This window comes from Leptonychotes weddellii, chromosome 7, assembly GCF_054177405.1.
Source record: "Leptonychotes weddellii isolate Sample4059 chromosome 7, ASM5417740v2, whole genome shotgun sequence".
In the NCBI taxonomy this organism is placed as follows: Eukaryota; Metazoa; Chordata; class Mammalia; order Carnivora; family Phocidae; genus Leptonychotes; species Leptonychotes weddellii.
This window is the reverse complement of record NC_138375.1, coordinates 99,264,565-99,277,249: the sequence shown is the minus strand read 5'-3', so window position 1 is coordinate 99,277,249 and position 12,685 is coordinate 99,264,565. Positions and strand designations below refer to the sequence as shown.

At 36.7% G+C, this 12,685-nt stretch overlaps 1 protein-coding gene across 1 annotated transcript in view; it reads left to right on the top strand.

The window, feature by feature from the left end:
- The window catches only part of ZSWIM6 (zinc finger SWIM-type containing 6), a 190,055-nt gene that overhangs the window by 165,594 nt on the left and 11,776 nt on the right, over nucleotides 1–12,685 (top strand). Inside the window, exons 6-9 of the mRNA XM_031042025.2 lie at nucleotides 4,314–4,490; nucleotides 4,768–4,914; nucleotides 8,515–8,661; nucleotides 10,111–10,371. Of these exons, the coding sequence (XP_030897885.2) occupies nucleotides 4,314–4,490; nucleotides 4,768–4,914; nucleotides 8,515–8,661; nucleotides 10,111–10,371 (732 nt within the window). The remainder of the gene's footprint in view (nucleotides 1–4,313; nucleotides 4,491–4,767; nucleotides 4,915–8,514; nucleotides 8,662–10,110; nucleotides 10,372–12,685) is intronic.

Genomic DNA, 12,685 nt, shown 5'->3' with positions numbered 1-12,685 from the left:
CACCTAATTGTGCATATATGCTTATAACAGTAACTCATAATATATGTAGGAAACTTATTTTGCCTACTAGAACTTACAGTAATTTAAGGCATTCATGTTTTGAATATGAATGTATGCATTTTTAATTTTTACCTGATTCCTTTGTGTAGGTTTTTCCATACTATCAGAATACAGATAGATATTATACTTTTATGTATTAGTATGTGTTAAAATTCCCTATTAATTATTTAATTTTGGAAATAATTTTAAAAAATCATGGAATAGGGTGGTAATATATTACCTTGTAAAACAAAATATTGACAGGCTTGAGAAATTGTGTGTTTTTATCTCTGTTGGTGCAAACCAATTCATATTGGGGTTGCTTTGTAATTTCATCATTAAAAATTGTTAGTTTTAATAATATAGCAAATAAACATTTATGACCGGGCTGGAGGGACATGAGATTCTGTTGGCATTTGGAGTAGGAAAATTCTTTATTGTAAAGGATTGTCTAGTGTACTTGTTCCCACCTGCTGTAATCTAATAGTGCCCTCCAATCTTTGGGACAACTAAGAGATTTTTCAGACATTTCTGTATGTCCTCTTAAGGACTTGTGTCTCTCATTTCTATGCTGTTTTTTCAGCTTTTCCTTTTCTGTTGGATCCACCCATTTAGATCAAGTTCCTCTCATCTTCCAAAAAACCCCAAATCCTTCCTTGGCCTCATTTTCCCTTCCAGCTATTGTACTATTTTCTTCTCTCTTTCAGAACCAAGCCCTTAAAGAAGTTAAATCTTACAAATAAAAATTTAATTTACTAATTCATGTCACTATTTTTGTGTGATTTTGTGTTCCTGCTGCCTTTTTTGGGGATCAGGGGGAGAGATGCTGTGGGGGATTTGACAGACTTTAAAGTTATGATTGATGTAAGGTGGGAGTTAAATGACCCTGGAAGGATCCAGAATCGCAATTGTCATTCTGTATGTGCTGGCCCTATATGGAGTTGGTTCTACTAGAAAGAGCTGGACATTGTGTTGAGTATGAATGTTAGCATAGTGTTTTCAGTCTCTACAAAGAGAGAAGATCAGATGTATTACTCCATAGGGATTTGTCCAATCAAAAAGAAGTTTTAGGACTTGGAAAAGATCTGGCTTTGCTTTGTCTAGAGTTATTTGCCTTGGGATTTTAGTATTTGAAATCTGTCGTATCTTTATTGCCCATGATTATTTTGTTTAATAACTTCAAAGAAAATAAGTATACTCCGTTTCTTTTTTTCCAGAAACTTAGAATTTTCAAATTTAACAATTCAACATTTATTTTCTTTCATTGCTAGGAAAGGGCGTCCCTATATCTACATAGGTAATCACGTTAATCTCCTTTTAATTAACTATAGTTGGAGGTTTCTCTGTGTTTCACTTCCCACCTAGTTTTTGGGACTGCCCTCCTAACATTTTACAGTTTACTACTTTACTTTACATTTGGTTACTTTCTCTTTGATTAAACAGAAATATTCCATGGACTTTAGAGAGCCTTTAAGAAGAGGTCCAGCCTCCAGATGAAAGTTCATTTCATGTTTGGTTTGGTCGAGGCACATGAAGTCAGGATCTAGTTTCTAAGGGCAGTGTTTCTCGCTATTGGGCCTAAAGGCACAGGGTTCCTGTTTTTAGCAGAATATCCACATCCAGTAGAGGGGCTGTCAGAAGAGACATCTGTACAGAGGGACACTGATGTTCGGCCTGCATACCTGTATTGGAATGCAGGGGAGAGTCTGCAGTAGCTAGCAAAGCCCAGCAGCCACACCATTGCAGCTGGGTAGAGTGTGCACAGGACTCAGGCCGTGGGCAGAATTGGATGTGCTGGCACACTGGAGTGAATGTGAAGGGGAATCAGGCCTTGTCTTCGCTAAGATTATTTGTTAGAATTAATTAGCAACCTTAAAATCCACATTCTTTGAAAGAGTAGGGTTTTTTTTAGTATACCAGAATGATAGCCAATTTTTTTATTTTAATTTTTTTATAAAAGAGCTATTAGTTTTCCCCTTTTTACTTTTCTGAATTTCCCAAATTTTCTTTAATCAGCATGTATTAATGTGTTATATACTTTATTTAAAACTTGTGTATAAATTTGTATATTTATCATTTTGAAAATTTCGTTAGATAATCCATTTCTTTTTTCCATCTTGTTGCAAAAATAAAAAAAACTAGACATGTAAGATAAAAATGGACCATAATTTTGATACTAATCAAGTTTTATCTTTGTAGTCATTGTCTATATACACAACCTTTATTTACCATGTTATTAGAGGCTTTCTATCTTATATTTTCATTTAATTATTATTTCATTAGTATTTAGCTTTTTTTTTTCTTTTTTGTTTTCTGTTTAGAGGAGCCAGAATATTTAATCTTCTTTGTTAGAATTGGTTTTATTCGCCTTTTATAGCTAACCACTGTTAAAAGTGTGGTGTTTTCCTGTACTTTTCTCTTTGCTCATACATACAAACATGGGAAAAGTTGAGGTTTTTGTTTTTTTTTTTTTAAACGGAATCATACTCTACAACTTAATTTTATTATTGATACCACAGTGAGCCAGATTGAGAAGTAGAACTCTAATTTTTTAATACATGCATAATACTAAGTTGCTTTTTTAAAGTCTCCTAGTTTTAAATTCTGTTTCTGTGATTTGAGCTAAATAAAAAAAGCAAAATGACAGAGTCACTTAAAATGTATAAAATTTGGACTTGGGAATATTTAACCAAATGACAGAAGTCATGGAACCAATTTTCTCTTGGGTAGGAGTATCTCTACCTTGCTCAGCAAAAAGGCCTGATAGGTTCAAAGGCCCTTAAATATAGGGCCCCCTCTTCCTATTTGCAAGGTGTGCATCTGTGCACTGGGCAGGGCCGAGGCAGAGACGTCAGTATTTATGCCTCTCAAATTATGTCATCGTACATTTTGATACGTCTTGCATTCAAATATAGATATATCTAAGTTGACCTGAAACCAAGGTGAAGTAATGTCTCACTCTAATGTTAAAGACTTCTCAGAAGCCTTTCACAACAGCTGAAATGGCTGAATTTGGAGTGTGGATATTTATGTTTTGATCTTGCCTGCCATTGCCTGGCTATGTAACCTTGGCAAGTCATGTCACTTCTCTGGGTTTTCGGTTCCATCGGCAGAATAGGGGAGTTGAACTCATCGTCCTAGATGAGTTCCCAGAGTTCTTCTCAATTTGGTTGTGTTTTGGTGTTTATGATTCCCTTTTTGTCTTTGCTTAGCCAAAACTTTGGTTTGCTTCTTATTAAGTCTCAGTACAGTGAGGGGTGATACTAGAGCCAAGTAAAATACACATACGTAAGCATAGTTTGTTACCCTGATTTTCAGTTGAGACTTGCTAAGGTTTGTGCCACAATTGAAGGTAAGTCTGGAGTGGGGACCCAAGGGGTGGGATTGCAGTTACAGAATTTGAACCATGTTATCCAGAGGGACTGAATAATCCCAGGAGTTGGGATGAGAATATTCTTTATTCCCCAAACATTTCTTTTCTCCGTCAGGTCCTGAAACTTGAATCCTCTTCGGAGTGTTTGCTTCTGCTCTTTTGTGATGCCCCGGCATACACTATGCTGGGGACATCACACCAGTCATGGAACCTGCCCAGGAGTCAGGAGGCAGCCTGTAGGGGCAAGGTAAGTGCGCTGGTTTGTTTTGTAGCTATGTTGTGTGGCTTTGTGAAATGTTAAATATATGCATTTATGCCCTTTGGGATATAAAGTGGCATTTAATCATTATATCCCAAGAAGCATAATAGTTTTAATTGTGCAAAACCGCACAATATAGTTAAAAAATACAACCAAAAGCACAACCCTTCTGCATATCTTTAAAGGCTGATTGCATCTTCCTGAAAGGTTCCATGGCTGGTGTCGCATCTCTTGCATAGTGTTTGTGAGAGCTGTTGATCCCATCAGGGCAGCCCACCACAGCACCTCAGAAGTGGGGAGCAGTGAGTTTTCATGTGACTTTTGTGCCGAGTGCCTCCTCTGAGTGTATTTGGCATGGAAACTAGACTTGACACTTCTTTTTGCAGGATGCCTTTAACCTTAGCTTTGATGGCTGCAGAGTGTGTGTGTTTGATAAAACAAGGGAGTGGATGGTGGCTCTTTGGGCTGACTTGCCTCCTAGTACTTAGGACATGAGAGTATTCACCCTTCATCCTTCCGCTTAGGGGGTGCAGGACAGTGTGTGTGGGTGTGTTCATGAACATCTGGCCACAGAATGGTATGACTGATGGATTCACATGTGAATAATAGCTGACCCGGCTTTCTGAATTGTGGGAAAAACAGATTCATCGAACAGGCCACATCGGACAGTGTTCACCCGAGCCATCGAGGCGTGCGATCTCCACTGGCAGGATAGCCACTTGCAGCACATTATCAGCAGTGACCTATACACCAACTACTGTTACCATGACGACACTGAAAACTCCCTCTTTGACTCCCGCGGGTGGCCCCTCTGGCATGGTAAGTGGCCAAACCGGAAAGACATTTCCATGACTTACTTCTTTGTTTCGTTTCTATAGCATTATTGGAGTGGGAGGTGCAGAGTGGAGGGATTCAGTGGGAGATGGATGAATGCTTGGCAGTAGGAGCTGAGTGTTTCATTCAAATCCAAGTTCAGAAGTAGGTTCTTGTGTCTTTTTAATAGTATTTTGGGGAAAAACATCTTACTGTATTTAAATGCTGTTTTTACAGACATATCTGACGATGGCAACTTTCTCCCCTTAACTTTTTGTTTTAGAACATGTTCCTACAGCTTGTGCAAGAGTGGACGCATTACGTTCTCATGGGTACCCCAGAGAAGCACTGAGATTAGCAATAGCTATTGTTAACACGTTAAGACGACAGCAACAGAAACAGTTGGAAATGTTCCGAACTCAAAAAAAAGGTGAATGTGAAGGAGTTTGTTTCCATTGGAATGGGATTCTTGGTGATGACATCACTAGATTTTGTCCTCTCTTGAGAGAGATGCCTTTTAAAATTAGAGCAATGGAGAGGACTTTACTCACCACTCATTGGGAATATTTAATAGCTGATCTGTGAGAAATTTTAGGCACATTTTTCCTGGTTGAATGTTGTAAGAGATAAGATTTTTATTTCTTGGGTTAGTTAATTTTTTTAGGGGATAGTTTTTTTTTTTTTTTTTTTTTTATTGTTCAAGTAATCATTTAGTATGTCTGAATTATTGAAAATGCCAGTTAACCAAATATCTTATTTTGTGAAAGTGTGTTTTAATTCTGACAGTGAGGGGTCTGGGGCCAGACTGTCTATGTTTGAATCCTAGCCATAGGTCCCAGCTGGGAGACCTTAGGCAGTGACTGGAAATCTGTGATTTAGATTCCTCATCTGTGGAATGGGGCTCAGTAGAAGACCTGTCTCTTAAGAGTTGTTGAGAAAATTAAACTAGTTAATCCCTATAAAGCTCTTAAAAGAGCTGGCACAGTGTGTAAGCACTCTAAAACTTTTTACCTGTAACAGTTTGTACTTCAGGACATGGTATTTATTTTAAGTGATCAAAACTCCTGGATTTTTTAAATTCTGTAAATAACATTTGATGAGCTGTCTAACTGACAACACATTTTAATTTAACTTCACTTCATCTTAGTTCACTATTAATCTTTTAAATTTTAAATAAGTATTACTGAGTAATAGCAATTGCGGAGAGTTTTACTACACGCATAAGGCCCTGACCAGAAAAAATGTATATATGCTTTTTCTGATTGATCGATGCACTTCTTGTTCCTCCTATAGGTATAAACCTTTTTATGTTTCTTTGATTAGGTTTGTTTTTTCACTCTGGAGTTTTATTGCTTATTCAGAGAGATACTTTTAGTTGCTGGGGGATTTTTTGAGTCATGTTTTTGTTTTTAATCCTTCTGTGATTATACACACACCAAGGATACAGCTAAAATTTATCAAAAGTTGTTGAAATAAGCTGAAGGTTAAAGTGAGCTTTTGTTATAACTTTTAATACCATCTATATCAGACTTACTATAAATGTTAACTAACATTATCATATGTACGATGACAGAAAATTTTTTAGAGTTAAAATTTGAACCAAAAAAGGGGAGCTTAAATGGAATTGGAATGTAATATCCCTGGTGATCACTATTTTGTCCATTTCTTCATGTTCTTCATAACATAACTGATTTCCATATGTTTGCAATATATCTTGCTTGGACCTTTGGAAAATTTTTCTGAAATACCCCCTCCTCCCAAATATAAACAGTCTATAGCCAGAAGATACCTACTTCTGGAAACTATGAAGGATAGTAATATCCAGGCTAAGAGAGAGTGAGGTGTTTTTTATACTGTAAAATTAAAGCTAGGTCATGATGATTATTAGATTAAAAAATCATATTACAAACTTTTCTTAGGAATGTTTAAAATAAATTTAATAAAAATGTTGCAATATCTAAGAAATGAAAAGTGTAAAAATGTTTGTTTAGGTAAGTTAGAATATATGTTAAGTTAGACTCCTTTGTCTTTGAAACCACTCTTGGACCCATTTCTCTTTTATCTTGTGAGCAATGAAAACTTATTTCAGACTATTCTTAAGTATTACTGTGATTGCATCTCTATACCTGTATCTTTCCCTCCCTTTTTTTGTCCATATTTAAAGAATAGGTTTTTCATAGCTGTTATAATTCCAGATTTTCATGACATTTATTTGTTATGTGGTCAAGATTAGGAAATATATACCTTATACATTTTCAGTACTATCTGGCATTGTATGTCAGGTTTTGTTATTGTTAATTGAGATATAATTGACATAAAATCATATTAGTTCAGGTATACGGTGTAATGATTCGGTATTTATATATTTCAAAATGATCACCACAGTAAGTCTAGTTAATATCTGTCACCATATATAGTTACACAATTTTTTTCTTGTGACAAGAACTTTTAAGATTTACTCTTAGCAACTTTCAAATATGTAACACAGTATTAACTATAGCTGTTATGCTATACATTACATTGCCATGATTTGTTCATTGTATAAGTGCAAGTTTGTACCTTTTCCCCTTTGACTCCTTTCACTCATATCCACCCCTGCCTCTCGCAACTACCAGTCTGTTCTCTGTATCTAGGAGCTTGGGTTTTTTTTTTAGATTCCACATATAAGAGAGATCATATGGTATTTGTCGTTCTCTTAGTTCACGTAGGTTCTTGATTCTGAAAAAAAATTGTACTCCTTTTTTAAAATTCATTTCCCTCATTTCCGTGTTGTTTTTGCTAATTTTTGTGTGGAAAGAAAATAGAGGAAATACTTTATAAAATTTTCTCTCTTGTTTCCATCACTTGGTAATAGATTTATCTGTGTAAGTACAACACTTCCTTTCACCCCACACACACACACACACACACACACACACACGTCCCCTCCTCCCCCCATCAAACATATATATTTTGTTGTTCTGAGAGTAATACTCATGTTCCTTTTTTCATACTGGTTATGTGTATGAAAGCCAGTGACAGAAACCAAAGGGAAAGACCCTTTCAAGGAATATAGGACCCAGCTTCTATAAATTTTAATACCTTGTGCCAGGCCATTCTTTATTTTTAATGTACTGATAGTTGATAGTCCAAAACCGGAAGACTTCTAAAGGAATACTGGATTCATGGAATGTTTCTTTAGCTGTTTGTAAAAAGCCAGTTTTTGTCTTGGATACTTTATGTTGTATATAGATTTCATTATATTTTCCTTTAAGAAGGAGCTATTGTTAGTAAACATTCTTTACAACAAGGAACATATCTTAAAATATTTACAGCTTTTTTCTCAGGACTCTGTAATTTAACATAAGAACTTGAAAAGTGCTACCATTCTGTGAAGAAAATGAAAAGGATACATTTCATCTAAATTATATGTTACCTTCTGTCTGCTATAGTTCCCCTTAAATGCTATAGGCCCTCCCTTAAATGGCATACAGATCCATGATAATGAGGCCTTCCATAGGTGCAAGGGGAGTAGTTTAATGATCTCCATAGGGGAGTCCAGGTTGGACCCAGGTTACCACCGCTCTCTAATCTCCAGTGTAGCTGACCCAGTGAACATTGACTCTGAGGGTATCTTCTTAATATAGTTAGCCAGTGATCATTCCAGGGGGACTTCATAGTCTTCTCTAATGCCACTCTTGGGGAAGTGAGGGGAGTTGTTCCTCGCTTCTCAGATGAAAATTTGGAACTCATTTGTCCTCATACAACATCATTTAATAGTATAAGTAATAATGTTCACCCAGTACCTTGGACACACGAGTTGACGTTTGGGGGCTGTCCTGGAAAGTTGGCACCATTTATACTGATTTACAGATAGACTTTATGAACACAAAATATTTAACATGTTGGGAATTATGTGTACCTTTGTTTTTTTCATTAAAGAGGAATTGCCAATTGAATTCAGTACTAATTCGTTAGGATGCCACTATTAAGTGGTAAAGCCTCTCTTCCTCTACTTGTTTCCATCTCTCAATTCCTTTTTCTTACACAGAGCTACCCCATAAAAGCATCACCTCAATAACCAATCTTGAGGGCTGGGTTGGACACCCCCTGGACCCCGTGGGAACTCTTTTCAGCAGCCTCATGGAAGCCTGCCGAATCGAGGATGAAAACTTCTCTGGGTTCTCCGATTTTACAGGTAACACTGGTGGCATTCTCTCATGTGCTTTTCTCCCTTAAGCTCTGAGTGGCATTGGTCATTGTTTTTGTCACAGTTTGTTTTATGAATCCATAGGGTTTAATAGTACTTACAGTGAGCAGGGGAGCAAGGAAAGCGTGCTTTTGTGGAAGGCTTTACAAACTGGGAACAGTCTTAGAATCGACAGTTGGCAGCATGTGTTAAGAACCTTAAAGATACTGGGCGCCTGGGTGGCTCAGTCAATTAAGCGTCTGCCTTCGGCTCAAGTCATCATCCCAGGGGCCTGGGATGGAGCCCTGCATTGGGCTCCTTGCTCAGCGGGGGAGTCTGCTTTTCTCTCTACCCTCCGCCTTGCTCATGCTCTCTCTCTATCTCACTCTCTCTCTCCCAAATAAATAAAAAATCTCTAAGAACCTTAAAGATACTTATTCTCTTCTAGCCAGTGATTCTGCATCTAAGAATTTATCTGCATTTATGACTGTTTTTCAGCATCATGATTTAAAATAAAGATGTGTATCATAGCATTTAAAACTAGAAATTTGCCTGCATTAGAAGTTTCTTGTCACCTAAATGGGTTGTAGTCTACTTTAAGAGAAGTATCTAATGTCATTAGATACATACAAAAGTGTTTTACATCACACATTCCTGTAAAGCAGTGTTTTGAAATTTCTCTCTGCCTCTTGAGACTTAAGCATCATCCCTAAAATGACTGCCCATGGGCTGTGGATGGAGGTGTGGGAGGCAGGAAGGGTTGTCCCTCGGCTGCTGTCATGCCTGGGTGAACTCAGAGGATTAATTATATTGCACCTCCATAATTTCTCCTGTGGTGTTTGCCTTTCATGGGTTATGGGTGCCCCAAACTCTATCAAGACTGTGAAAAGTGTGACTCTGACTTCCCTTTCCTTGGGAGTTTGCTGGTTAAACTTTGTTAACATTTCTAAGGGAAATACTTTAACAGAGATAAGAGAATGCTCAAAGAATCATTCCTCTTTTGGTAACTGATGACTCTTTGGTAAGAGAAAGGACCTTGAAATTGGATTATGAATGTTGTGTTCTCTCCCTTTCTCATTAAATTTCAACATTGTGATAACAGTTTGGAAACTTTTTTTTTAATGCCATGCTTTAAAGACTTGGTACCTATTGTAGTCATGTAATTTTGCTCTTGTTTAAAGTCTTTTTTCACTCTTAAGTATTCTTACGATGTCTTCTTAGAAGATTTGTAGGGTTTTTTTGGTGATTCATTTTCACTGGGAGAAAAATGTTTGTAAATTCATTCCCCCAAAACACACATATCTGGTCATTCATGGTCATGTTTTAAAAGATCCTAGAAAATCATTATATAGTTCTCAAATAATTCATTTTTCAGTACTGGGTAAAAGAAATACTCACACCTATCAGTACAGGCCAAAGTAGTATCTGAACTCTGATTTCGTTTGTGACATTTTACAGAGAATATGGGACAGTGCAAGTCTCTGGAATATCAACATCTACCTGCACACAAATTCTTAGAAGAAGGGGAATCCTATTTAACACTAGCTGTGGAAGTAGCCCTGATAGGGCTGGGACAGCAGCGTATCATGCCTGATGGGCTATACACACAAGAGAAGGTTTGCCGGAATGAGGAGCAGCTCATTTCCAAGCTTCAGGAAATTGAATTGGATGACACACTGGTGAAAATTTTTCGCAAGCAAGCAGTCTTCCTATTAGAAGGTAGTGTGATAAAGAAGTTTTCCACTTGTTTTGCCAATTTTATTGAGGCCCTAAGCTTTCTTTATGTTGGGAGTATTGCTTGAATGCATTCAGTATGGTAGTTATTCTGGATTGGTATGGTCATAGGAATGTTTACTATCCAAAAAGTAGTACCACTCAATCAAAAAGTATAGATGTTCAGATGTGTGTCGTTTGATTTAAGTGGTCGTGTAAGATAGCCTGTTAGAAATGAGCCCCATTGAATGTCACAAACTTTGAAAAGGACTGTTGTTATTTAGTCTGTGCTATTACTGAGATAAATGCAAGTTTGATATTTAGTGAGTTATCGCTGGTAGCCATGTACCTATTTGCTTGATCAATTAAATAATGAAATGGAAATTCGTTGGCATTCCTCTGAATTATTATTATGGCTGTTACATGACATCTGGGTTTTGAGTATGTCATTTGCACATGCTAGCAAAGGACTGGAGGCTGCAGGAATGAATTTCCACTGTGCTAATTATTTCAGAGAACTCATTAGGCATAGATTCACCAAGTTTAAAGTTTCATGGACTCTCTAAGGCAAAGTCTAATTTTCTTCCTTTTATAAGGTCAAGAGCTGAATGGCCTAAGAAATTTTGGTTGGCATTATTTTTAAAAAGTGTTTTGTTTTGTTTTGTGTTTTGTTTTTATTTTTTTTTCTGGAAAAGAGTAAGTGTAATGAGTGTAATAGCCTAATCTTTTACACAAATTTAGGTGGTGCCTAATTGGTAAAATTGCTTCTATCTCTTCAGTACGTGGGTGGTATTATTGTGGGATTCTCTGTGATTGATAGGGTAATAAAGTGTGGTGTGTTCATCTTATATTCAGAACTGCTGCAATACGGGGAAGGGACTTAGAGAAAATAACATTTCACAACCTCTTTTATTTGTCCAAAGCTAAAGATCTCTTTGAAAGAAAATATTTTCATCAAATATATTACACATTTGTATGTTTTAGAAGTGCATTTTAAAGGGAAAATGTTATTTAAAAAATAAAATTAAAGGGAACATGTTCTTAATATCATATTTAATTTTGGTAAAATTCCTGATATTAATTTTTTGAAGCCCTCACCTTAACATTTTTTTTTCTTCTAAAGATAAAAAAAGCCTATCTTGGCAAATTTCAAGTGATCTTCATTCTTTCATTACTGTTTTGTTTTGGTTTCCTCCTATATAATTCCTTTTGATATAAGCAGTATCATTAGCCACAAACTCTTACTGCTATCACTGGCTCTTAGTAACCAACTTTTGATTGCCATTATACTGAAGGACAGGAAGAGTATGTGTGTTTTTCAGAGTTGATAGTGTCTGATACCTGTTTATCATTTGCCCTTTTGGATGTCTCCATGTTCATTACTCATGAATATTTTAAAACTTTTTCTTAGTTTTTGACTAGTGCATCTCTTCCCGTTAAACATTTTTTTTTTTTTTTTAAACTGTGCCTGACATAGAGTGCTTTTTGACTCATCACAGCCTCTTTTCCTTTCCTGGTCCTGCTAGGGCTGTAGAAAGTGGGTAGTGCAGGACAGGAAGCAGTCCAAAGGGAAGCCGAGGGACCATTTCTATAAACTCCCGAAAATAAGCACTCCGTGATTGAGTTCACGACACTGGGGCACCAAGTTCTTCATGTATTTAACACTCTGGAAATTTCAGGGGCAAAGTAGTTAGCAGACACTAACTATTCTGAAATAAAAGATGCTAACTTTTTCTGAAAAAAAAAAAAGCAGTAACCCTGTATTGTTGCTGTGTGTTAATCACTTTTGACCACAATACAATACTGGCATATTGGATCAATTGGTATATTGGTAAAGCATTTCTGGGAGTTCAGGGATTACAGTCATTATTAATCCGTAAATAATTCTGTGATGCCTGACAGAATATTTTTCTTGTTGGGAGGTGTCATAACATTAAGTGCTGATTATGCATCCTGGAGTTTTTTGTTTGTTTGTTTTTGCATAGCATGAAAAGGTAACTTGATGATTTAAGGGAAACACTGAAAGGAAATGGAGGAGAAATGAAGAAAATGGATAATCTACAAATTTGCTATAATGAGAACTTCAGTAAAATAAGAGTGTTTTAGTCTGCCCAGGCTGCCATAACAAAATACTTGCAGAGTGGGTGGCTTAAGCAATAGAAATTTCTCACAGTTCTGGAGGCTGGGAAGTCCAAGGTCAAAGTGCTTGTCAGTTAAATTTCTGGTGAGCCCTCTCTTCCTGTCTTATAAATGTCTGTCTTCTCCTTGTGCCCTCACAAGGCAAAGGGGGAGAGAGAGCAAGAGAGCTCTCTGATGTGTG